The 24,561-nt window shown below is 38.8% G+C and overlaps 1 protein-coding gene across 1 annotated transcript in view; it reads left to right on the forward strand.

The window, feature by feature from the left end:
• ULK4 (unc-51 like kinase 4) overlaps positions 1–24,561 on the forward strand; it is a 417,484-nt gene that overhangs the window by 27,311 nt on the left and 365,612 nt on the right. The window contains exons 7-15 of the mRNA XM_043508874.1: positions 2,794–2,895; positions 3,693–3,776; positions 12,515–12,590; positions 13,066–13,161; positions 13,453–13,574; positions 13,728–13,797; positions 15,101–15,200; positions 17,483–17,587; positions 20,296–20,356. Of these exons, the coding sequence (XP_043364809.1) occupies positions 2,794–2,895; positions 3,693–3,776; positions 12,515–12,590; positions 13,066–13,161; positions 13,453–13,574; positions 13,728–13,797; positions 15,101–15,200; positions 17,483–17,587; positions 20,296–20,356 (816 nt within the window). The remainder of the gene's footprint in view (positions 1–2,793; positions 2,896–3,692; positions 3,777–12,514; positions 12,591–13,065; positions 13,162–13,452; positions 13,575–13,727; positions 13,798–15,100; positions 15,201–17,482; positions 17,588–20,295; positions 20,357–24,561) is intronic.

Below are 24,561 nucleotides of genomic sequence, written 5' to 3' on the forward strand. Positions count from 1 at the left end.
ACTAAGGATAAAAGAAACCAATATGTGCTCTTGAAAGGAGGATGGAACTGAAAATTTTGTTGACTTTGTCTAACCCTTAGTGACTGTGGTATAATACAGATGGATAATAAACTTTCTATTTTTATTCTTCATATGTTGAGGTTAATTGGCAGACAGGCATGTTGTATCTACAAGTTATCTTTTGTATATGAAACATTTAGTCCTATATTCAGGAATATTCTAAAAAGTATTTAAGGAGGTGTAGTATTGAGCATATTTATATTCAGGCATATTCTAAAAAGTATTTAAGGAGGTGTAGTATTGAGCAAAAATGGGGTTTGGCATCAGTAAATAAAAGTGATTTAATCTGAAATGTCCTAAATATCTAGTTAGCTCTATAGTCATTCTCTGCTAGTATGACACCGGAACTACAAGATTATATGTAACAGGAGAGGACGTCTGCATCATTGTTTTAGCAGCACTTCAGCCCACTTAAAGAAAAGGGATTGTAGGAAAATATAAAGAAGATTATTCTGATAAACCATTTGGTTTATAATCGGATTTGTGTATTTTGTTATTGCTGGTATTTTTCATTTAAGTAAAAATACAGAGAAATTTGGCTTAAATTTGTAACCAATATCCTACTTATTGGCTTCAACAGGAGTTTCACTTGTGCAAGGATTGTGGGAACAGACCTCATGTGAATAAATACTATGAATAATTCTACTGTATTTTTTCTGTTTGTTGGAACTCCTCTCACTCTGTTGCATGGTGTACATATCTGTAACTAAATTGCATAAAATGGTCCTCTCCTTTTTAAACAGAGATATTCATTTCTATGAATCTTCAGTTCAGTTCTGTGGCTTCTACTCAAAAATGTGTATTTTACAAAACAGAGTACTAAGAAAAAATCATTCCCACAGAGAAGTCATTGCATTCTTCTCTTGTACAGTCTGTGAAAACTGACACTGCAATTTTGTCTTTCAGGGCTGTGTTTCCAATTTCCCAAACACTGAAATACCTCCATTCCTCTAAACTATTGTTACTAATATTGAGTTTAAATAAATCTACATATTTAAAAGTAAACTACATCTATTTTGTGTTTGTGTACAGCAAACTGAGCTCAGAAGAGAGGAAGCCCATTTTGAATACACTTTGTGCAAATGTGCTTCACAGAGCTTTTAAATACAGTTGGCATTTGAAGCTACTGTGGATGATGGTCATCTTAATGAAAAGTGGCATTGTCTGGAAGAGTGGGAGTCCAGTATGGCAGAATATAGACCTATTTCCATCCTATTTTAATACTAGTTTAACATAGGAATAGCTATACTGAATCAGACCAGTGGTCCATATAGTCTGGTATCCTGTCCATGACAGCATTCAGTATCAGATGCTTCAAAGGAAGGTGGAAAAACTGCAAAGGCAAATCACCATAAATGGTCTCTCTTAATTTTTTTATATATATATATATCTATCAATATCATCCCCTCCTTCTGCCTCCACCGCTCTCTCCACAGGCTATTGTTGACTTCTTCAAAGAGAAATTGACAAAATACAATGTGACCATCCCATCCCTCCCACAACTCTCTCCTTTTCCCCATCACAGATGTAGAAGCTTCTTGTCTGTTCTCTAACCTGTCCTCTTGGCTCAGTGACCACATCCCATCTTCTGGTCTGCCTTCTCTCTCATCTCCTTCCTTACTCTTCTCCTTAACCCATCCAACTACTGCTCCATCTCGCTTCCCCCTTTTGTCTCTTAGCTCATTGAACATACTGTCTGCAATTGCTGTCCGGAGTTCCTCTCCTTCAGTTCCATCGTAAGCCCTCTCCTATCAAGCTTCTGCTCCTTGCAGTCCACTGAAACCACTCTCACCAAAGTCTCTAGTGACCTCTTCCTAGCTAAAGCTCAGAACCAGTACTCTGTTGTCATTGACCTGTCGGTTACCTTTGACTACATCACCCATGCTCTTCTTGAAATTTTGACCTCCCTTGGCTTCCATGACTCAGTTCTCTTCTGGTTCTCCTCCAACCTCTCTTACTGACCCTTCAGAGTGCTCTTTAGGGGATTAGCCTCAATACCCTATCAGTTTTCTATGCAGGCTCCACAGGGCTCATGCCTTGTCCCTTTGTCTTCTCCCTCTAAACCTGATTTCTGGTAATCTCATCTGTAAACACAAATTCAATTACCAGTATCCATGCTGATGACTCATAGATCTGCCTCTCTTCTTCATTCTTGTCTCCATCTGTCCAAACTAAAATCTTAACCTGTGTCTCTGACATCTTCTTGTAGATGTTTAGTCATTAGCTCAAGCCCTCCCCTACTTCCCTTCTCAGTCACTTTGGACAATACCACCAATCTGCCTATCCCTCCATCCCCTAATCTGGGTGTCATCTTTGGCTTGGACCTTTCTCTAGGTACATTAGAAAATTTCAGCACAAAACAGTAGATGTTCTTCTCAGATTATGTGTAAGTGAAATAGAAATATAAACAACAAAATAGTTTCCACAATCCCACTGAAAAGGTATATCAGAGTGAAGTGAGGATAGCTCTCTAATGAGAGGCAAGGTTGTGATCACAGGACTATAATTCAAATTCCTGAGTTTCTACCCCAAATCTGACATTGACATTCTTTGTGCCACTGGGCAAGGCGCTTAGGGAAACTGAGGTTTATCTTTATTTATTTTTAAATGGAGATGATGTATACATCACAGAGGTGAGGTGGGAGGCTTGACACGGTGGCGTTTTTTAAAATTCTGAATTGTCTATCCATTCAGCATTTATACAAGTTGCCTTATATATGTTTTATTTTGTAGGATCTCCTGTATACACAGCTCCAGAAGCAATAAAGGGAGGTGACTTCTCCATAGCTAGTGATTTGTGGTCATTGGGCTGTTTGCTTTACGAAATGTTTTCAGGTTGTGTTTCTATCTATCTATTTATCTATCTGACATTTGTGATAATTTGGGAAAATGAGTTTTTGGTACACTGTAAAGACTTCCAATTATTTAGCAACCTTGTAAAATAATCAACTGAGATACTGTCACTAAGATCTGAGTTATAGTATAATTATAATATTTGGTTTTAACTGCCTCTAGTGCTCAGAATTATAATTTGCTAAATTATAATAATGGGTTGAGTTCCCATTCTGTTGTTCAAGGGTTTTATGCTCTTAAGCATTAAAACAATTTAGCAAATGCATTAATTTGTTCTTTTAAAGGTAAAATTCACTTTAGCTGTTTTAAAATTGCACTACTTTGGCTTAGTGAAGAGTTGGGGGAGGGGAGCGGGAAGGGAGCATCTAGGAAGGGGAAATCTCCTTCAAACCAGGTTGCAGGGTTGTATCCCAGTCTTCCTGTGGCAGCATACACATTATGCTAGTCTATTGGATTAACATAGATGTAGGTCTTGCTGTCCTCATTATCCACTCTGCTGGTATCTGGGGCTATCGTGGAGACCCATTTTGGGACACAAGACATGAAGGGGCATTTTTAATGGCTGTTTTGTTCCGCAGTCCTCATTGCTCACTGGCTCTCACCACCAAGGTTATTTGTAGTTAAATTGACATTAATTTGTTAAATTGAGTTCAGATTGACGACACTTGCTTCTTGAATGCGAGTTATTTAGTAACAATTATTTTGCTTTAATTTAACAAAACACTTGCTTTTGTTTAACCAAGTTTGATAGAATTAAGTGAATCTACTTATATTTATAGGAAGACCTCCATTCTTCTCTGAAAGCTTTTCTGAATTAATTGAACAGATTTTATATGAAAATCCTTTGCCACCTAAATCTAAAGGTAAGGTTGTCTTATAGTTAAATGAGTCAAACTAGAGTAATGCTTAAAATGTAGTAGTCAGTTTTGTTTGTTTCTTATGTTGATAACTAAGATTTTGGTTTGCAAAGAATATTCTGCTTAAAATTCTTAATTGCAGAAATGTATTTTAGGGAAATTTCTATCCCTAAAACTGAATATTGGAACTAGTCTCCTTCTGGAGTTTAACTGTTCAATTCTTTTGGATTATTGCCCCCTGAGCAAATGGGTACTTCATATAAAGTTAAATATTAAGAGTAAAAGCAATTCTCTAGCGGGAAATATGTTGCCAAATTTCATATTAAGCTATTACTTTACTAACTTGACATTATAGAATCATGTTGCAATAGTATCATGTTAGTTGAGAAGGCACTTTCTTTATAAGCCACTATATTTTCAGATGGCTATAATTGAATGAAAAAAAATTATGTTTTAGGCTAAAATTTCGGATACTTGTTTTTCACACCAAAAGGCATTTTGTTTTTAAATTGGGTTAAATTACATTGACTACATTGAGTTCTCAAAGCAAGACAAAGCAGCATTCTTTGTCAAGTTAAAGAAGAAATTCAGAATTTTTTTGCTCTGATGCAAAAACGGTTTAGTAAAATTTCTAAAACTTACTATGGACTTGTTCTCAAATGCCTTTGATGTGTGTGAAGAAGTGTGGTTTCAAAGTAAAAATACAGGGTTGAAACAGTGGACATAAATAGTAATTTAAATAACATAGCAGATGTACTCACCTATATCCATTTGCTGACCAAGTTACAAGTGTCAAAGCAGTGTAATTTGCACTGATTTTAGCATTCATTTAATTTGCAAACTGGGTATACTAATGTAGTATTCTGTAGTGACTAACTGAATGAGTGAGAGTTGTGCCTGTTAACCTGAGGTATGAAAATGATCCTGGGAAAGTGGTGAATGGTGCAGACAATTTAATGTGGATTTGGAGCTGCTTTATCTCTTGCCTGCTACACATTCCTCTTCTGTTCACTGCATGTGTATTAAACATAGAGTTGCTAACCCTCCAAGATTGTCCTGGAGTCTCTAGGAATTCAAGATTTAATTTTTAATTAACGATTATGTCATGAGATGACACCTCCAGGAATACGGCCAACCGAAATTGGCAACCCTAATTAAATGTGAGGTGCAAATAAAATCTCTGAATTCTGTCTACTGCAGCAGTAAGTAATGAATACTTCCCTTAGCCTAAAGGTACTTGTACCCAGAGACTACACAGTAAAGAACAAACTTTGAAACAACACGCACAACAGTATAAAAACAGACTTATCTGAGCCCTTGTGGCTCCATGCTGCAGCAAAATTTTGTACAGTTGCTGTACTATCATGGTATGGTGCTAAAAGAGTGCATATGGAGCTGTACTCATGAATCACCTAAAATTTGTGGTTTAGGTCTTTTACTTGTTTGATAAAATAAATATTAACTGTAAAATTAGGTGTAGTCTTTCTCAGAACAAATCATTTACTTTGAATAATTTATATACTATGGGCCATCCTGCCCTTCATCTATGTGTACAATTTCCACTGGATTCAATGGGATTTCTGTTCATAGAAGGAGCTCCAAATATGACCCTGTATATGAATGCGTTTTTTAAATTCAGTAAATGAAATCCCCCTGTGGTACGGGGAATTGACACACCTGGTCAATTATCAGATACGATCAACTCTAGATTTTGGGAAGAAATTCCTTAAAGGATGAAATTCTACCCTTGTGCACATGTGCACAATTTTATTAGATTTAGAGAGAGTTGTGTGTGCATTTTAGGGCAGAATTTTTCCTCTTAAGCATCCTTTAAAATGCAAAAAGGTCATATTTAGGACTTTGGATTCATTCAGTGTGTGTTTGAATTTGTTTTTTAAATTTAAATTTAAGACATGGTTAATTAAAAATAATTGTATACAGCATACAGTTTAGTCTTTTTTGTTCTATAAGTAATGGGTTCTTCTTCTTCGAGCCCTATGGGTGCATCCCCTGTGCTTTTGATCGGAGACTTTTCATAACAATGTGCGTTTGGCCTGTGTGTGCATGCATACTAGTTTGTGTCATGTCCTGTGAGTTGCTACGTACACGTGCACAGGCAAACCTCCCTTAGTTGCTTGTCAACCACCTCAGCCTGAGATGGAGCTCTGGCAGTTGTCCCTGTTGAGATTACTTCAGAGGTGTCCCAGTTTTTATTCTAGTGCTTCACTTATAGAAGGTATTAGTATTAGTGTAATTAGTTAATAAACAGTAGTAGCTTTAGCTTCCTAGGTTAAAGAAAAAATAAGAAACTTCTTGTATATTATATAGATAGATAAGTGCGTAGATAAGGTACCGGTAGTTCTTGTTCACTGGGAGGTTATGCCTGGTTCTCCTAGTTTTAAAATGTCTGTTGTGCCAGGAGGCAAGCCCGGTAATGGGTACTCCAAGTGCATCGATTGTCTTGAATCGCACATTTCCAGAAGTGTAACTTCTGTCTGACATTGAAATCTAGAGCCAGAAAATAAAGGGAGATTAAACTTCATCTCCTCATTATAGTGAACTCGTTGCATCCATCTTCTGACCCAGGCCAAGGGACCCCTTCTGTACACCTGTCTCCAAGCAAGTCTGCTGCCTCCACTATTTCTAAGTTATGCTCCTCGAGGGCATCTAAGAGGAAGACCTCTCATAAGTCTTCCAAAGATCATGCCCTGCTCTCCAATCTGGTACCTTTGAGGCTGCTGATTCCTCAGATACCAAGGGCATTGTTAGCCAAAAGATGGCAAAGCCTCGGGTGTGGAGAGATTGTTGGGACCATCGGCAGACCAAGGTGGCAAGAAGTGCTCTTCCTCTGCTTCCTCGTTATCAAAGATGCCTGCTTGGGTTCCTACTGCATTTCCCTTGAAGCAGACAAGATTCACAGTACCTTCAGCTCCCTTGGCCACTACTACCTCTCTGCAAACCACAGACTCAGTACCAACAGCACAGTTGTTACCTCAGGAGTTTTGTTTTCCCCGAGACCTGGCTGAGGTGCCCAATTTTTCGTTGCTCAGAGATATGCTTCATCTACTGCCCTCTCTAGGAGACCTGATCCTCAAGAAGAAACCTTTGAGGAACAGGAAGATAGAGCTGATTAAGAGGTCTCTCTTCTGACCAAAGTCTCCTCTTCATCTCTGGATGATATAGTTATGCCTCATCCTCCATCCTTGGAGAATGATTTTAAGCAGTTTCAGGATCTAGTCAGGAGAATTGCTGACCTCCTCGATAGGTATCTGCAAGGAGTTAAAGCATCATAAGCTGCTTGACATCCTTCAGACAGTCTCATTTGCCTGTGTAGCCTTGCCTGTCAATGTGGCCCTTCTAGACATACCTCATCTACTATTTCACCTACATGCAAGAGAGCAGATAAGAAATATTACTTTCCAGCAAAACACCTGAGGTTTTTATTTTCTCATCGTTCTCTTAATTCTTTGTGGTCAATGCAGTTAACAAATGGGGAAGGTAGCACCACACTAAATCTACGTCTATGACAAAGATCATAAGCATTTAGACCTACTTGGTAGAAAATCTTATTAATCGGCCTCCTTACAATTTAGAATTGCCAACTACTAGGTATTAATGGTGAAATATAATATCATATATAAATTACACCAAACTGAATTCTTTTGTTGACCGCTTACTGGCGAACATAGAGAGCAATTCCAGGCAATTTATTGTGGATGGCCAGCTGCCTTCCAGAACTTCACTACAAGCCTTACTCGATGCTGCTGATACTGCTGCCCATTCAATCTCTATGGTGGTAATTATGAGAGAGACTTTTGGCTCCAGATTTCCAAAAGAAGTCTAGAATACAGTGGAAGACTTCCTTTTCAGTGGGTCTAAACCAGGGGTGGCCAACCTGTGGCTCCAGAGCCACATGCGGCTCTTCAGAAGTTAATATGCGGCTCCTTGTATAGGCATCGACTCCGGGGCTGGAGCTACAGATGCCAACTTTCCAGTGTGCTGGGGGGTGTTCACTGCTCAACCTCTGGCTCTGCCACAGGCCCTTCCCCCACTCCACCCTTTCCCGCTCCCTCCCCTGAGCCTGTCATGCCCTCACTCCTCCCCCCTGAGAGTCTCCTGCATGCCACAAAACAGCTGATCGGGCGTGCGGGGAGGGAAGTGGAGGCTCTGATTGGTGAGGCTGCTGGTGGGCAGGAGGTGCTGGGAGTGGTGGTGGGGGAAACTGGTGGGGGGGGCTGCTGACATATACTGTGGCTCTTTGGCAAGGTACATTGGTAAATTCTGGCTCCTTCTCAGGCTCAGGTTGACCAACTGTTTGCAGATAGCATGGATGAATCTCTGAGCAGTTAAAGGACTCCAGGGCTAGCTTGCTTTCTCTTGGGATCTATACACCTGCCTATAAGAGAAGGTTTAGCAAGACTCTGACAGCTCAGAGATCCCATCCTGTGCAATTCCCAACCTCCTAGAGGTTGTATGAACCACATCAAAAAAGACAGAAATTCCAGAGATGGAAACCATCCACCTCTCAGCCTTTGACCTCGTACCCTTCCAACTCCAAGCAGCAATTTTGATGGGCTGATTGAGGTTTTGAATGACCATCCTCATCCTTACCAGCTGCACCAATTCAGCTGTCTTCCTCCCTTCAGTGACCACCTTTTACCACTTCAGGCAGGCATCAGAGTCTATCGCCACAGACAAGTGGGTTTTGGAGATCATCTCCCCAGAGTACGCCATCCACTTTACTACCCTTCCATCAACCAACCCCCCCCGACCAATGCCTCTTTAGGGATTCCTCTCATGAGAGCTTGCTTTGTAAAGAAATGGACTCTCTTCCATATTTGGGGCTATAGAACCAGTCCTTATGCAGCACACAGGAAAGGAATTTTATTTAAGGTACTTCCTCATACCAAAAAAAGAATGGTAATTGGAGACTCATCCTAGATTTGAGGCTACTCAAGGCTTATGTGAAAGCACCAAAATTCAAAATGGTGACATTTGCAGGTGATGATTCTGTCACTAGATCAAAGGAATTGGTTCTCAGCCGTTGACTTTCTGGATGCATATTTCCACATCCGATCCCCCCATCTCACAAATGATTCCTATGTTTTACTATCAGCCAGGATGCTACTTTTTGGACTGTCATCTGCCCCGAGAGTCTTTTTGAAGGTCATGTCAGTAGTAGTGGCTCAGCTCCGCAGGAATGGTATTTTAGTGGCCTCTTACTTGGATGATTGGCTGCTGAAGGGTCACTCTCTGGAACTAACTTCATGGGTAACTTTTGAAGCCATAGATCTCTTCCTCAAATTGGGCCTACAATTGAACATTCAAAATTTCACTCTGACCTCTGTACAAAACTTAGAATTCATAGGAGCTCATCTCCATTTAGTAACAGCAAGAGCCAAAGCACTGCACAGATTTGTGGCCCTTTCTGACATAGCAATACAACCCAGCACAGCCCCCAAACCTTTGTTTTTATATAACTGGCAAGGAGGAGCAAGAGTCCTCTCCCTCTGTGCAGAGGCTTTCAAGCTTTGTAACCAGTGCATATGCAATCAGGTCATTGTCACAGGGGTTGTCTTCCAGGGATTCAGAATGTGACCGTAGATACATGTAGCAGGCAGTTATTCCAAGAGTATGAGTGGGAAATAGATTTCAGCATATTACACCACATATTCTGGCAATGGGGACCCCCCCAGATAGTCTTGTTTGCCACAGCGATAAACAAGAAATGTGCCCAGTTTTGCTCCAGAGGCAGGCTGGGTCACCGATCCCTGGGGGATACCTTTCACCTTCATTGGTTGTCGGATCACCCATATGCATTCCCACTGACTCCTCTAATAGCTGAAGTTCTACTGAAGATAAAAGAAGACAAGGCCAGAGTCATCCTAATATTTCCGAGCTGGCCCTGACACACATGATTTCCTTACATAATACAGCTGGCCGTTTGCAGGCCAGTCTTCATCTCCTCTTCCAGGAAGGCAGAAAGATCCTACACCCCAGCCTTGAAGTTCTTCATCTCAAAGCATGGTTGGTCAATGGTTCATGGGATTAAAGACAACCTGCTCTGAGGAGGTGAGGTAAGAATAGTATTACCCGGCAGAAAATAGTCTACTACCCATACTCTTAAAAATGGACAAGATTTGTATGTTGGTGTGACCTCAAACATATTCCACTGACAACCTCATTGCTGCCAGATGTACTGGTCTCTGTCCTAACTCTAAAAAGTTTAGGGCTATCGCTGAGCTCCATTAGAAGCCTCCTGGCAGCCATCATAGCTTTATATTTTCCAGTAGAGCGTTATTCCCACCCTTTATTCCTTCCTGTTTCGCTCACCCAACAACAATTAGGTTCCCAAGGGGGCTTGGAAATATTTCTGTCAGTCAAGCATCATACTCTGGTTTGGGAACTCAATCTGGTTCTTAAATGCCTTACAACACCACTATTTGAACTGATGGCTACCTGCTCGCTTTTCCATTTATCAGTGAAAATGACATTCCTGATAGCCATCATGTCAGCATGAGAGGTTGGGGAAATTAGAACCCTTAGGGTATCCCCTCCTTTCCCAGTATTTTTTTAAGGACAAGGTCAAAGTTCTATGTAACGTTGTTGGGAGAGAATTGGATTTGATATAATCTGCAGTCATCTTGTGCACTTAGCTTCTCTCTCCTCTCTCCAACCCCCTCTCCCCCTCCCCGCCAGCTAGAATCAAGGACACCATAGAGTCAGGAGAAAAATCTGGCCTTGCTTAGGCAGACAAAGAGCTGCAAGCTGCAGTTTTACTGATTGGGATAGATAAAGTGAAAGGACAGATACATGGGGGGGGGGGGAGGGAATATGGAAAACTGACCTTGATTTTGGTTGTCTGTTTGTAAGATTTTTTTTGTTTTGTTTTTGTTTGCTGAAGCTGCTTTGCTGATAAGGAGAATAATGAATTGTTATTGGCTGTTGTGATGGAAATAGCCTATTAGAGGCTATTATGAGTTATGTGCTTTGTCCAGAGAAAATCTATAGAGTGAGTTAGAAAGCATGCTTTGGAGCAGTCTGAGGAAACTTTTATTGGGGCAAGGAGCTGACACCTAAACTTCCCAGCAACTGGACGGAAGGGGGGCCCCCGGAAGCCTGGCTGCTAATCACTCAAAACCATCTCAGTCTTTTGGTAATTATAAATGTTTAGGGTGTTCTGAACCTACTGCTACAGCATGTTTGTGTGTCTTGTGTGCTTGAGACTTAATAAGAGAGTAGTTTTATGTTAAAGCACTCTTGTTTGTATCAATCATTTATCAGACAGAGGAACTGTGTCCCCAATGATTTATTCCTGACATGACCTGGAGAGAAACAGTTAAATTACCACTGCTTTGGGTTCTGAAAACTGTGGGTAACAGTCTCCTCTGAATTCCATATTAATCAACTCATTCACATGCCAGTCTTCCACGCTAAACCTCACCTAGATAAACAAGGGCATTGTTGCATACCCTTGATGTCAGTAGAGCCCTGGCCTTCTGTCAGGATAGAACTCTAAACCCTTCAGAAAGCCCCCAAATTGTTTGTCTCACTCGCAGATAGATCAAAGGATCTGCAATCTCTAATCAAAGACTTTCCAAGTGGATTTCCGACTGAATTAATTGCTACAAATTGCGTAATATTTGAACACCTTTGGACATATGAACTCACTGTATGAAATTCATTTCCACTTCTTCACCATTTCTCGAAAAGGTGTCCATTACTGAAATATGTAAAGCTGCTACTTGGTTTCTATGCATACATTCGCTGAACACTGTGCAATAACTTGTGATTCTACAGATGAGTCAAACACAATATCAGAAGTATTTTCTTCCATACTGGACTCGACTCCAAAGCCCCTCCTTAAAGGGGGGCTACTCAATAATAACCTAGAGTGGAGCACCCGTAGGGACGCTACTCGAAGAAGAATAAATGGTTTCTCACCCTGTGCAGTAACTGCAGTTCTTCAAGATGTGGTCTCTATGGATGCTCCATTACCTGCACTACTCCTCCTCTGCTTTGGAGTTCTCTGCTATAGGGCTTTGCTGTAGAGAAGGAACTGAGGGTGGTTCACCCATGCTATACTATATAACAATGGCATGAAGCTGACTAGCGTACACGCATGGGCTAAACGGACACTGCCATGAGAAATTTCCAATCAAAGGCACAGGGGGTGCAAACACACCTAGGGTGGAGTAATCATAGAGGGGCACATCTTGAAAAACTACATTTACTGCACAGGATGAAAAGAAAAGGAGTACTTGTGGCACTTTAGAGACTAAAAAATTTATTAGAGCATAAGCTTTCGTGAGCTACAGCTCACTTCATCGGATGCATTGCTCACGAAAGCTCTAATAAATTTGTTAGTCTCTAAGGTGCCACAAGTACTCCTTTTCTTTTTGCGAATACAGACTAACACGGCTGCTACTCTGCACAGGGTGAGTAACCGTTTCTTTTATACAGTATGAGAATCTTCCAAATGTGAAAATTTGCTTTTAGAAACTTTTAAAATTGCTGCTGCTTAGTAACTGGAAGCTTCTGTTGCATATGCTGTCTTAGATTCTGGTTGTGTAATCATATACAATTTGTACCCATGTATACCCCATTGTCTTTAGTAACTAATAGCAGAAACAAGACCTATATATATGAGAACCCTATATTTCTTCTATTATTCATATAATCATTCTAGTTTTAGGCTAGTTTATTTTTATTACCAATATTATTTGAAGTTCTTCTGTTTACAGGTTCTGTTCTTCCCAAACCTTCTTCACACTTCCTTAGTTTGCTGGATGGCTTGCTTCAAAAGGATCCTCCAAAGAGGTAAAGCAGTCTAATCCAGGACAATTAATCACATATTATGTTTTCTCCTCTTCCGAAAAGCGATGACTATTGCAATACTGAATTCATGTCATTTTGCAGATTACATCTGTAAAAAGATGTAACTGTCTGTTTTGAATATGTTGCAATTAATTAATATAGTTTTCGTACAAAGATTTGTGCCGAGTGTTTTCATTAAATTACTCTGATAATCAGTACTAAACAAATAGACACCAGGATAATGGTACTGGTGGCAATTTTAGAATCCTATAAAATTTAAAATCAGTCCAAACTTGTTTTGAAAGTGGGAGAAGAGCAGTTAAAATATCTATTTTACTGGGCTTATGACTCATAAATGGTATGATTATATTGTTACATAACAGGTTTGCCAGTCACCTGAGAAATTCATAGAATATTAAATCAGGGCACTGTATTGTAGTGCTGTTTCAGGCTCTCTTTATTCTATTGTATTACAAAGATTGAACTGGACAGACCTGTTACAGCATCCATTCTGGAAAGATGCTTTCAGCAGATATGATGGTGATTCCATAAACAGCCAGGACATAAGCTCAAGGTACAATATGTTCAGTGAAAATAATATTTTTTAATAAATATAAGGAGACAAATATCCTTTTTTACTATTAAAAAACTGTTTTCTGGTCATTATTTGTATTTTTCTTTTAATTTATAAAAATGTTTTAAAAATTTTGTTTCATTTGTGCTATGAAAGTATTGTATCTTGAATCTTGTCTCTTAAAACTTATCTATCACTGTTGCGAACACTAGTGCAAATATAAAAACTATAGTATTGATTTTTGAAGGGTGTTAAGTTAGTATCTAACTAGCATCTCTTATTAAACAACAGTGAAAACATGGAGTTGTTTGTATCTAGAGATACCAAGGACCCATTGGATACCCATAAAAATTCGAATGATATGTCATCCTCAAGAGCAGATAATAAACAACTTAATAAATCTTTCAAACTAGGTAAGATTATGTATTGCTAATATTGTCTCATTTCAGATGAGTGTGTTCTGTAAATCCGATCAGCCTCGTAATCCTAGCAGTATGTCTGTTCCATAAATTTTATTCCTCATAATCTTTAAATTCATATGAGTTCCATGTTTTTTGTTTTAACAGAAAATCCATCTGAATTGCGGCCTAAAAGTGCACCTGGTGGTGAATCAAATGAATCCATATTTCTTCTTAGGTATGACAAACTACAGAGCAATTAAAAAAAAAAAAACTAGAAAAGAAAAAATGTATGGAGCATTCTGAGATGTATTATTTTTTAATTAAAAGAGCACAGGCTGGAATGCAGTATTTTTATGCAAGCATATTGTCTCATGATTCCGTAGGGAAAATGGTGTTTAGGTAGCTAGTATTAAGAAACCCTCGAGGAGATGTTGCCCACTATTTAAATATTGCTGTATTTTACTGTTTTTCATAGCAATATCTTGCAGTCTCTGGGCTGTTCTGCTAAACAGGATTAAAAAAATTTAGGTTTTTCTGTTATTCATTACTTTTATTCTTTTCTTGTTTTACATATGCACAAATGCTCTTTACCACTTAAGCTCTTTACCACTTTGAATTGCTTCTTAATAGGATGGAGGGTTTGAAGCTTGCAGTTTCAGCCATGCCAACAAATAGTGCCTGCGAAGACCTGTCAGTTGTGCTGCATAGGCTATCAGTCTCTATGTGTGCTATTTGTGCAATGTGCCACAGGAGCCATTAAATAAAAACTGAAACAATGAGTTTTAGTTGGTGAGGGCCTATTGTGTGTGGTTTTTTTCATTTGCCTCAAGGCAGGAAAGATTCATTTTTGATATAAGAGGCTTAGTTTCTGTCCACATGAAGCAGAAATTTGCTTGTTTAAAAACAGCTATCCCTCACCATTCACTAATCTAGCAGAAAGATCTGTCCAAACCAAGGATTACACTGGGGTAAAAATCCAAACACCTCGCTTGGTTAATCTACCAATAATTCAATAGTGAATCTGTTTTTTATCACAATACCCTGGTCTCTCCTTGTGTGTCTTCCTAATCTTCTTGGTGACTCTGAAAATTTTTTATGAACAAACAGCATTTTGAAATTGAAAAGAATGAATACAAAAACCCTCAGAATACTTGTCAGTTTCAATACTTCCCAGCTCTAAATAGCCATCAGTGAGAATGGAAGAACAGTGTAAAGTGCGTTGTAATCCAGCAAATTAATCCCCTTGAGATATTGTTTTGTGACTCATCACATTTAGGAGATGGGATTTTAATATGACTACATCCTTTGGTTTGGAGGGTTGATGGTGGGGGAAAAAAAAACAACGAACTATTACGAGAGATTTAAAAACAGGAAGTATATATTGGGTTGATGGAACAAATATTGTGCCTGTCAGCCTTGACACTTTCCCCACACAAATGGTAATTATGTAGAGGTTTCATAATCCACAATATGTCTTGTAATCCGTGAAAGCTAATCAGCACTCTTCTTTTCTTTTCTTTTTGTATAATGTCTTTCAGCTCTCGTCCCACTCCGAGGACTAGCACTGCAGTAGAAATGAGTAGTGCTACTGCTGCCTTAACTCAGAATTCAGCACGAAGAACTTTATGCTTGGCAAAGGTGAGGAGATAGTAATATTTCCATAGTTATGATTTCAACCTGGATTCCATTGTAAAGCCAACTTGCACTCCTTTCCCCCTTGAAATTAAAAACAAAAAATCCCCAAACCTACACATTTACTGAATTTTAAGATCAATTACCAGGGCTGCTGTTAATTACAGCAGGGGCCAAACTTGCCCCTGGACTAGTCCAAAATTTGGGAGTTCAGCGTCTGTTGCCCTTTAATTAAGAGAAATAAAAGAGATTGCCAGACCAATACATAAGTTAAGTAAATAAAAAGTGTAACGTTACTGTAATATGTTACACAAACATTCGAAAACATTATTACCAGGAGTGTTATAGTTTAAAAAAAAATCTAACATTGAAAAAATATATAGAAAAGATAAGGTAATATAAAGAAAGTTTCAATATTGTTACAGTTGATACATTATCTAAAAAAACTCCTGCATGTATGAAAACTAACAGTAGATATTTCAAGAACAGTCTTAACTCTGACCTGTAAGACATAGCTCTCAAAAAATGTAATATTTTAAGTTCTGAGTTATAGGAAGATGGTGTAACACATCTTCAGTGGAAAGAGGACTAATGTATCTATTACAGTAACTAAATTCAGTTGCACCAGACTACATAAACTTTATCTTTAAGGTGTATTGCACACACCTCTTTCAATTTCAGAATACTAACATTTTAGTTAATTATGTAGTATCGCTATTGCAGAAATATCACTGTTTTGTATCTATTACTAATATAAAATTGATATACCTTATGTTATGCTATGTAAAATTTCTAAAATAGTTTGATAGAAGTATAATATGCTATCTTTATACTAGTCGTTTTGTATAACATAAAATACTTATTAAACACATTAGTGAGTAACTGCATTGTGTGGGGAGGAAAAAAAAGAAATAGTAGTTAGTGTTAAGGTTATTACTGGAAAGTCTAATGTTAATTTTCACATATGTAGATATTTCTTACAAAATATATAAATTATAAGACTATTCAAAATTTTATGTACCTTATCTTATTTTATCATTTTGTATGACTTTTAAAAGGTGGGGATTTTAAAAGCTGCTGTTTCTTGATACTTTATATTTTCTGTTTTTTGTTTTTAACTGATGTGGCAGTATTAACTTTTAAGTTGCAGGGTTTTGTTTTGTTTTTTCGATGAATAGTTTTGTTTTTTAAACATGTAGCTATGTCTGAAATAAATGGATTTTTATTTCTATTTATCAACCTTTGCTGCTCAAAAGGAATATGTTAATATTTTAATTACAGATCATAAAACACAGCTGATAGTTTTTCATCCAACTGCATTTGACATTTATGAGAAAATTGGAGTTGCTATTCTTTCCTAAGAATATGTTTACTCAAAATACTAGTAATTACCACAGATTGTCTCATAAAATAAAAGGATTGGATTTAAATATGATTTTAGAGACCATGATGATGATAATCTAAACATTTATATAACTGTTGATTGTAAGTTCCCAACTTCCTTTTCTTTATTTTTAAAAAGGCCGTTGAAATCTTGGGCTATAATCCTTCAAAGATTTATTCACACTGACTCTCTGAATGGGACTATTCACAGTGTGTAAAGTTAAGCACCTGAATACGTTTTGGCAAAATTGTGGTGTTGGTAATTACCCCCCACCCCCATGAATATTAAAAAGATGTACCAGACAAAGTAATGGGCATTATCCATACAAAACATGTTCACCGAGGTAAGAAAAAACTCCAAAGAATTAAAAAGACATCACTTCTGCTTGGTGGGGGAGCAGCCTCTGTCCCGGTCCCTCCAGCAATGCTACTGTTCAAGAGATGCATAAACCATATAATTGGCATGTAAATACCTGTTCTTTCATATGAGATTTAAGAAAAGTGTGTCTGTAGGTTGGTGGGAATTTTTTAAAAAATATGTGGTAATAGAATATGCAGCAGTAACTGGGATGGGGAAAATGAATATAAGGCCCTGATTCTGGAAAGACTTTTAGGACTTGGGCAAGTCACATAATCTCTTTTTGTCTCAGCACCCTTTGTCTGACTTGTCTATTTCTATTGGATCAGCATCTTTCTCTTACTGTATGTTTGTATAGTGCCTACCACAGTGGGACCTGATCTTAGTTAAGGAATCTATTCACTACTATAAAGCAAATAATACAAACACAGAGGATTTGTGTTATCCATACAATGCAGTTTGCTAATGTTTAAAAGAAATATTGCTGCAAAAAATTTTGAAAACTTTTCTTACAAACCTGACTATTGTAGTATTGTTCTTTTTCTAGGGTAAAAGTGTACACTCAAGCCAGCAGGACATGGAGTCCAAGATGAAAGAGCTCATCTACACAGAGTCAGACCTTTTTGTAACCCCTATTATTGACAATCCAAAGGTATGGCAAAGTAAAATACTAAGGAGTAGATTAAGGAACTTGCTGTGCTGTGCTATTTATTGCACAGATAAATCTTTAAACAGGGCAACCACTCTTTTCCTTTCCTTTATTGTTCCCATCATAAACAGCTCCACCCGGTCACCTGCTAATTCTTTTGACAAGATTTCTGCAGTTTTGTATGGCCCTATTATACAATCAGTATGGAGAACTGATTTATCTGGGAATCAAATATTAATCTGAAAGGGTTTCCCACAATTAGTGGAAGCTACTAAATGTTGCATTCGGTGCCCTTTCAGATTTACCTTTTGATATCTTGCTTTCACTTACTAAACTCCAGTAACATATAGTCGTGGCAGATATTTATTTATAGCCTGTTAAAATTAAACTTTGTTGATGTAGGTGCCTTCTCACTGGATACTAATCCTTTTACACTAGGATTTAGATTTTCACACTGACTTCTGTTATGTGATGTTTGCAGGGTGCAGAAAAATTGGCAGAGTTTAAACATATGATCATTTTTTCTAAAAAATGTGAATTTAATGTTTCTGAAAATGAGAGTAAAATTGCAGGCAACACTGGACAAATATTCACCTTAATCCTGATCTGGAAAACTCCTGCTCTTCTAGTATTGAGAGTCTTGAGCAGAGACTGCCACTTGTGCTGAATGGTGTGATGGCTTCTATGTGCAAAAAATCAAGTTATTTTAAACAACTTTTAATTAATAAATTGCAGGTGTTTGGACTGAAATATTTTGTACTGGAAGCAGCTGTCATTTTAACTGTGGAAAGACTATTGCCTTACAGTCTGTACTTACTAAAAAAAATCTATGCTTTAAACTGAAAAATAAACAAAACCCTTTGTTTTTAATAGTTACTGTTCCTTGGTTTCACCATTTTAAGTCCCCCATATAATCATCTCCTTGTAACAATCTAAATTGTTTAAGGATAGTGTTGTTTTGAAAGAATTTTTTCCATTATTTAAAAGTACATTTGATTTGACTGGTGAGTCCATTTGTCCTTGTTTTGTCTTTGGAAAGCTGTTGATGGTGCATTTTATCCATGAATTCACTGGCCAGGGAAACTGTGTTATCATCTTTCCAGTAAAGGCCACTCTTAAACATGATTCTAGTTAACCTGGTTTAAACTCAAGTGTAGGCCAGTCCAAAATATCCTGCTGTATACCATGATAGGCCCAGGAGCAGGTGACATTTAATGATTGATCAGGTAGGTTTTGGTTTGGTTTGTTTTTTTTTTTTCTCATGACAGAGCCTGGCCTTTTTTTGTCAAGTCTCTGAGACATTTTCCAAAAAAATTTCTTTTTCCAAAACTTCGACTCCACCATTTGTTTGAGAGCAGTTTGCCAGATAAATATTACTCTCAGGTAAAACACCAGGGAATAAAAGGACATGATTTCAGCAGAGTTTTCTACAATCTCTGGTATTTAATCAAGCCTAATGTTAACTGTGAATTTTAAAAATCTGCTTCTGCCTTCAGTGGGAACTCTGGTTTTGGCTAATATAAATAAGAGAGGTTATTGAGGAAAACACTTGGCTGATTTTTTTTTTCCCCCAATGAATTGATTCAATATGGACATGGGAACAGTGAGATGCATACACTGTAATTTGGATTCCAAACTAGGACCTCATGGGTTAGAGCCATATCTTTGGGACAAGGTGTTGGCCTTGCCATTTCTGGGCACTTGGTCTGGTAAAGTTTAACCAGGAGAAGAATAGGGCACTGGAACTGTTGTTGGTTTAGGGACTTGCAGGAACTCTGGTTCTTATGGTCAGTGAACACTTAGACCTGATGGTGGGCCCTTTCCAAGTAGCATTGTTGCTCTTCAAAGGTAATTTTAATTGCCAGGAGCTCTTGTCAAAGTTCTTGTAGTTTTGCTCAGTATGGGTGAGCTTCCTCAAGTAGTAGGTGACGTGGTGCAGTATTTGCCTTTGGGATAAGACTGCCCTGATTGACATACTAAAAACATCTGCTTCCACAACGAAAGCTTGCATTGCACCTGGGTGGGCCAGTACTGGAGCTGTGGTGAAGGCAAGCTTTGACTGCTTGAATATGTGCAGGACCTTGGGTGACCAATGGAACTGCATGTTGTTCTGGAGTATGGCAGTAAGGGGCTTGGCTTGTGTTTTGAAAAATTCTAAATGAACCTCAGGTAGAAGTTTGTGAAGCCTAAAAAACACTGTAGGCCATGGATGTTGCAGGGGCTGTCCAGTTGTGAGCAGCCTGGCCCTGTTTGAGCTTGGTGAAGGTCATCAAAGGTGGCTGACATAAATTGGAGAAAGGTGGCCCAGTTTGACAGCACTTGGGTATGGCCTTTCGGGGGGTGGTGGTGCGGGCAGGCAATCAGCTGCTTTGGGACTCTGCCAATTGGACCTCCGGGGTGGCGCCTCACACGAGGGCTGGGTTACATGGGTCTCAGGTAAGCTACTGATAGCAGGCTGCTAGGTGGAGGGTTGTGGAGCGTGGCTGCTCCCATGAACCTTGTGGGCCTGGGTTCTAGGCCTGTGGCTCATTGACACTTAAATTATAATGGTAGGAGTGGCTTGTATTGGTGCATGTGCCAAATATATTTTTGTCTAGCTTTGTCTGTGTTTATATGTTTCTCTACTTTAAAGATATTTACAAATGCTTTAAAAAAATCTAAAATAGTCTTGAGTCAAACCACTGTTTTTTTTCTATTTTATTTTTTTCCAGATAATGAAACAAGCACCAGTTAGATTTGACTTGAAAATGTTACATATACCGGCACATTCAGGTACAGTCCTGATGAAGTTGATAAAATGTGTAAGTGCTTCACATGGTAGCACATACTTACTTACATAACATGTTTTCATTTTCTTCATAATTTTCCATCTGAAGAGTCATAGTTTCCCGTTGATTGCAATTCATAACTTTCCTAGTGCATCTGAAGAAGTGAGGTTTTTACCCATGGAAGCTTATGCTCAAATATATCTGTTAGTCTTTAAGATGCCACGGGACTCCTTGTTTTGTTTTTGTGATAATGAATCTCATACATATATTCAAGGAAGAATTGGTAATTGTTTTACAATGTAGTTTGTTATATTAAATGCTAAATGTTTGAAAGAAAGTTTGAGATAATTTTCTATTGGGTTTATACCAATTTCAAAGAGAATGTATTATTCATGGGTTGCAGAGCTCAGCCTACAAGAAAGCAAGACTTATTAGGCCCTATTTAGAAAATAGCAAACCAAAAATACAAGCACTCCAGTTATTATACTAAAGCTAGGAAAACTTTAGTTGCTTCTGAAATTGATTTTTTTTTTTAATTAAAACTTTTAGGAAATAAATGAATACAATATGTATGTTTTTCATCAGTGGAATAACTCTCTCCATTTGGAATTGCTTAGACTTTTGAAAATCGGATCACTTTATTTAGATGGCTCCATAAGGACTTTGAAGCCTGTCTTTTTGAAAATCTTGGCTGGACTCTCCCAGGATTTGGGAGTTAGTGTGTTCAACTGTGTTGATCAAAGTCCCAACATTTTTCAGCAGACAGCTGGAGTGTATGAGAGCCTGATCACATGTGACTCAGCTCCGTGTCTTTTATGCTGTTAAATCTAGGGAGGAAAAGTTCACCCCTTTATAGTGAAGTGCATGATTCAGTGACTTAACTACAGGAATTCACTATACAAGAGTTTTTTGCTCTAGTTGCTTCAAATTTATTTGCAGAACACAGTCAGATGTTAGGGAAAATTAAGTATGAATTACATATGAAAACCAAGTTAAAAATGTTAAAAATACTATTAGGGTTCCAAAGTCAAGCACTTGAAACTTATGAAATGACAGAATTAAGGTTACCTGTGCAACCTTAATTCAGCCCGATTGTGTATATGCATTACAATAGAGTCTATAATTACACAATCATATACTATTCTTTTCAGTCCCAGTTTCTCCCCTCCTGACTCTTCATTGGACCTGATTTTTCTCTTCCCTCCAGCCCCCCACCAGCTCCCAGTCTCCCTCTCTGGGCTTTTCATCCAGTTTTCCCCCTGCTCTGTTTCTTACTCCCAGTCCCGTTTTTTTCAGCCAGTCCCAGTCCTCCCCATCTCCTGGCTTGTCATTTTGATCAGCGCTCTCACTCCCAAACAGCTGACTCCCAGTTCCTCCCCTCATTTCCCTCATCATCTGTGTCTCCTTGCTCAACTGTTCTGAGCCTTTGTTCCCCACCCCCCGGTCCCAGTCTGTTTCATTGACCAACTAGTCCCAGCCTCTTCCCCTAGAGCTGCCAATAACAGTTTCTCTCCCCACACTCTAGTTCCAGTCTAACTAGACTCCTTGTCTCAATTTATCCTTTTCCCTCATCCTCAGTCTAGCTCTTGTCCTTACTCAAATCAGATTAGGCAGCTTGCTCCTCCATGCTGCCAAGGTACCAGCAAGAAGGGTCACTGAGAGCACAGGAGAGACACTCCCTGGTTGTCCCCACCCTGCTCCAGAGTAGCAGTTACAGGAAAAGTCCAGCTTCATCCCTGTTTTTATTGGACTGGCAAATGCTCAGTTGCTCTTCAGGGATGGTGAATGTGCATTCTGGTGAGCTATAGAAGCTATGAGAGGCTAGAGCATGTGCAGTGAGGTTGGAATCTTTGGAGATTTTTAGCTGCTAAAATTGAAGAAACCTCTCCTGAGCATGTGAAAACTGAGAGTTTTCAAAGGTTTCTAATTTGATGATATTTGGATGGATTTTCATGGACAGCAAAAGTCACATCCCTGACCCATTTCAAGTCCCTGCTCCAAAGCCTGGAGGCACTACACTTTTTAAAAGGTTGCCAGAATTTCTTAACATGGGCAAAACATTCTTGGAAAGGGTTGAACTGTTTTGGCAGAAATTTTCCAGAAAAATTTCAGCTTGAGGCAGATACCTGGCATGGAAGATTTCAGCCCAAATGGTTAAAGTTTTGCAACTAATAAGGGTCTTATAATGGGAAGAGTTGCTGAACCATAACAAATGATGGCGCTACAAGTCCTACCTATAATTATGAAATGCTCCTAATGCCCAGCATAAAGTTGTTTGTTGCGGTTTTTTTTTGGTGTGTGTGGGTTTTTTTGTTTTGTTTTTGGCATCAAGTGAAGTTATTTATAAAAAACAAAAGGCTGATTGTTATCAGGATTGTAATACTATTTCCTTTGGAATATTTCCTTTTGGTCTATTTATGGAGGTATTGTTAAAATATATTATGTTTGAAGAGGAATTTCAGCCAAAAATATGTTCCTTTTGGAATTCAGATGGCATCTCGCCCTCGTAAATTTTTGCTTCTCAGCTCTATGTGGTGGGAGTAGGGAGTGAGGAATAATGTAAGATTCTGTTCCATTTAGTATGATATGTATATTGATCAGTGATTTTGTTGTAATGTTATCGTTATAAAATATAGTATCCCTTGGCCCCAAACAGCAACAAATACTTTTGTAGGATAAAGTCATAGTCCAAAGTTTTCACACTTGGTTGATTAAAGGTAGACATTTACTTGCCAAAATACACTATGAATGTAAATAAGTGATCTGCTGTTCAGAGGTGCTTAGCATGCACAAGTTTCATTGTCTCTTCAAAGGGAACTAAAGGTTCTTAACAGCTCTTGGATTCCAGACTGCTTATTTAGGTGTCTGAATGTAGATTGCCAAAAGAAAAGGAGTACTTGTGGCACCTTAGAGACTAACAAATTTATTTGAGCATAAGCTTTTGTGAGCTACAGCTCACTTCATCGAATGCATTTGGTGGAAAATACAGTGGGGAGATTTACACACACACACACACACACACACACACACACACACACACACACACACACACACACACAGAGAGAGAACATGAAACAATGGGTTTTATCAGACACACTGTAAGGAGAGTGATCACTTAAGATGAGCCATCACCAGCAGCAGGGGGGGAAAGGAGGAAAACCTTTTATGGTGACAAGCAAGGTAGGCCATTTTCAGCAGTTAACGAACATCTGAGGAACAGTGGGGGTGGGGTGAGGGGGGAGAAATAACATGGAGAAATAATTTACTTTGTGTAATGACTCATTCATTCCCAGTCTCTATTCAAGCCTAAGTTAATTGTATCCAGTTTGCAAATTAATTCCAATTCAGCAGTCTCTTGTTGGAGTCTGTTTTTGAAGTTTTTTTTGTTGAAGGATAGCCACTCTTAGGTCTGTGATCGAGTGACCGGAGAGAGTGAAGTGTTCTCCAATTGGTTTTTGAATGTTATAATTCTTGACGTCTGATTTGCGTCCATTTATTCTTTTACGTAGAGACTGTCCAGTTTGGCCAATGTACATGGCAGAGGGGCATTGCTGGCACATGATGGCATATATCACATTGGTAGATGCGCAGGTGAACGAGCCTCTGATAGTGTGGCTGATGTGATTAGGCCCTATGATGGTATCCCCTGAATAGATATGTGGACAGAGTTGGCAACGGGCTTTGTTGCAAGGATAGGTTCCTGGGTTAGTGGTTCTGTTGTGTGGTATGTGGTTGCTGGTAAGTATTTGCTTCAGATTGGGGGGCTGTCTGTAAGCAAGGACTGGCCTGTCTCCCAAGATCTGTGAGAGTGATGGGTCATCCTTCAGGATAGTTTGTAGATCCTTGATGATGCGTTGGAGAGGTTTTAGTTGGGGGCTGAAGGTGATGGCTAGTGGCGTTCTGTTCTTTTCTTTGTTGGGCCTATCCTGTAGTAGGTGACTTCTGGGTACTCTTCTGGCTCTGTCAATCTGTTTCTTCACTTCAGAGGCTCATTCACCTGCGCATCTACCAATGTGATATATGCCATCATGTGCCAACAATGCCCCTCTGCCATGTACATTGGTCAAACTGGACAGTCTCTACGTAAAAGAATAAATGGACACAAATCAGACGTCAAGAATTATAACATTCAAAAACCAGTCGGAGAACACTTCAATCTCTTTGGTCCTCGATTACAGACCTAAGAGTGGCTATACTTCAACAAAAAAG

Source organism: Dermochelys coriacea, chromosome 2, assembly GCF_009764565.3.
Source record: "Dermochelys coriacea isolate rDerCor1 chromosome 2, rDerCor1.pri.v4, whole genome shotgun sequence".
Lineage (NCBI taxonomy): Eukaryota > Metazoa > Chordata > Testudines > Dermochelyidae > Dermochelys > Dermochelys coriacea.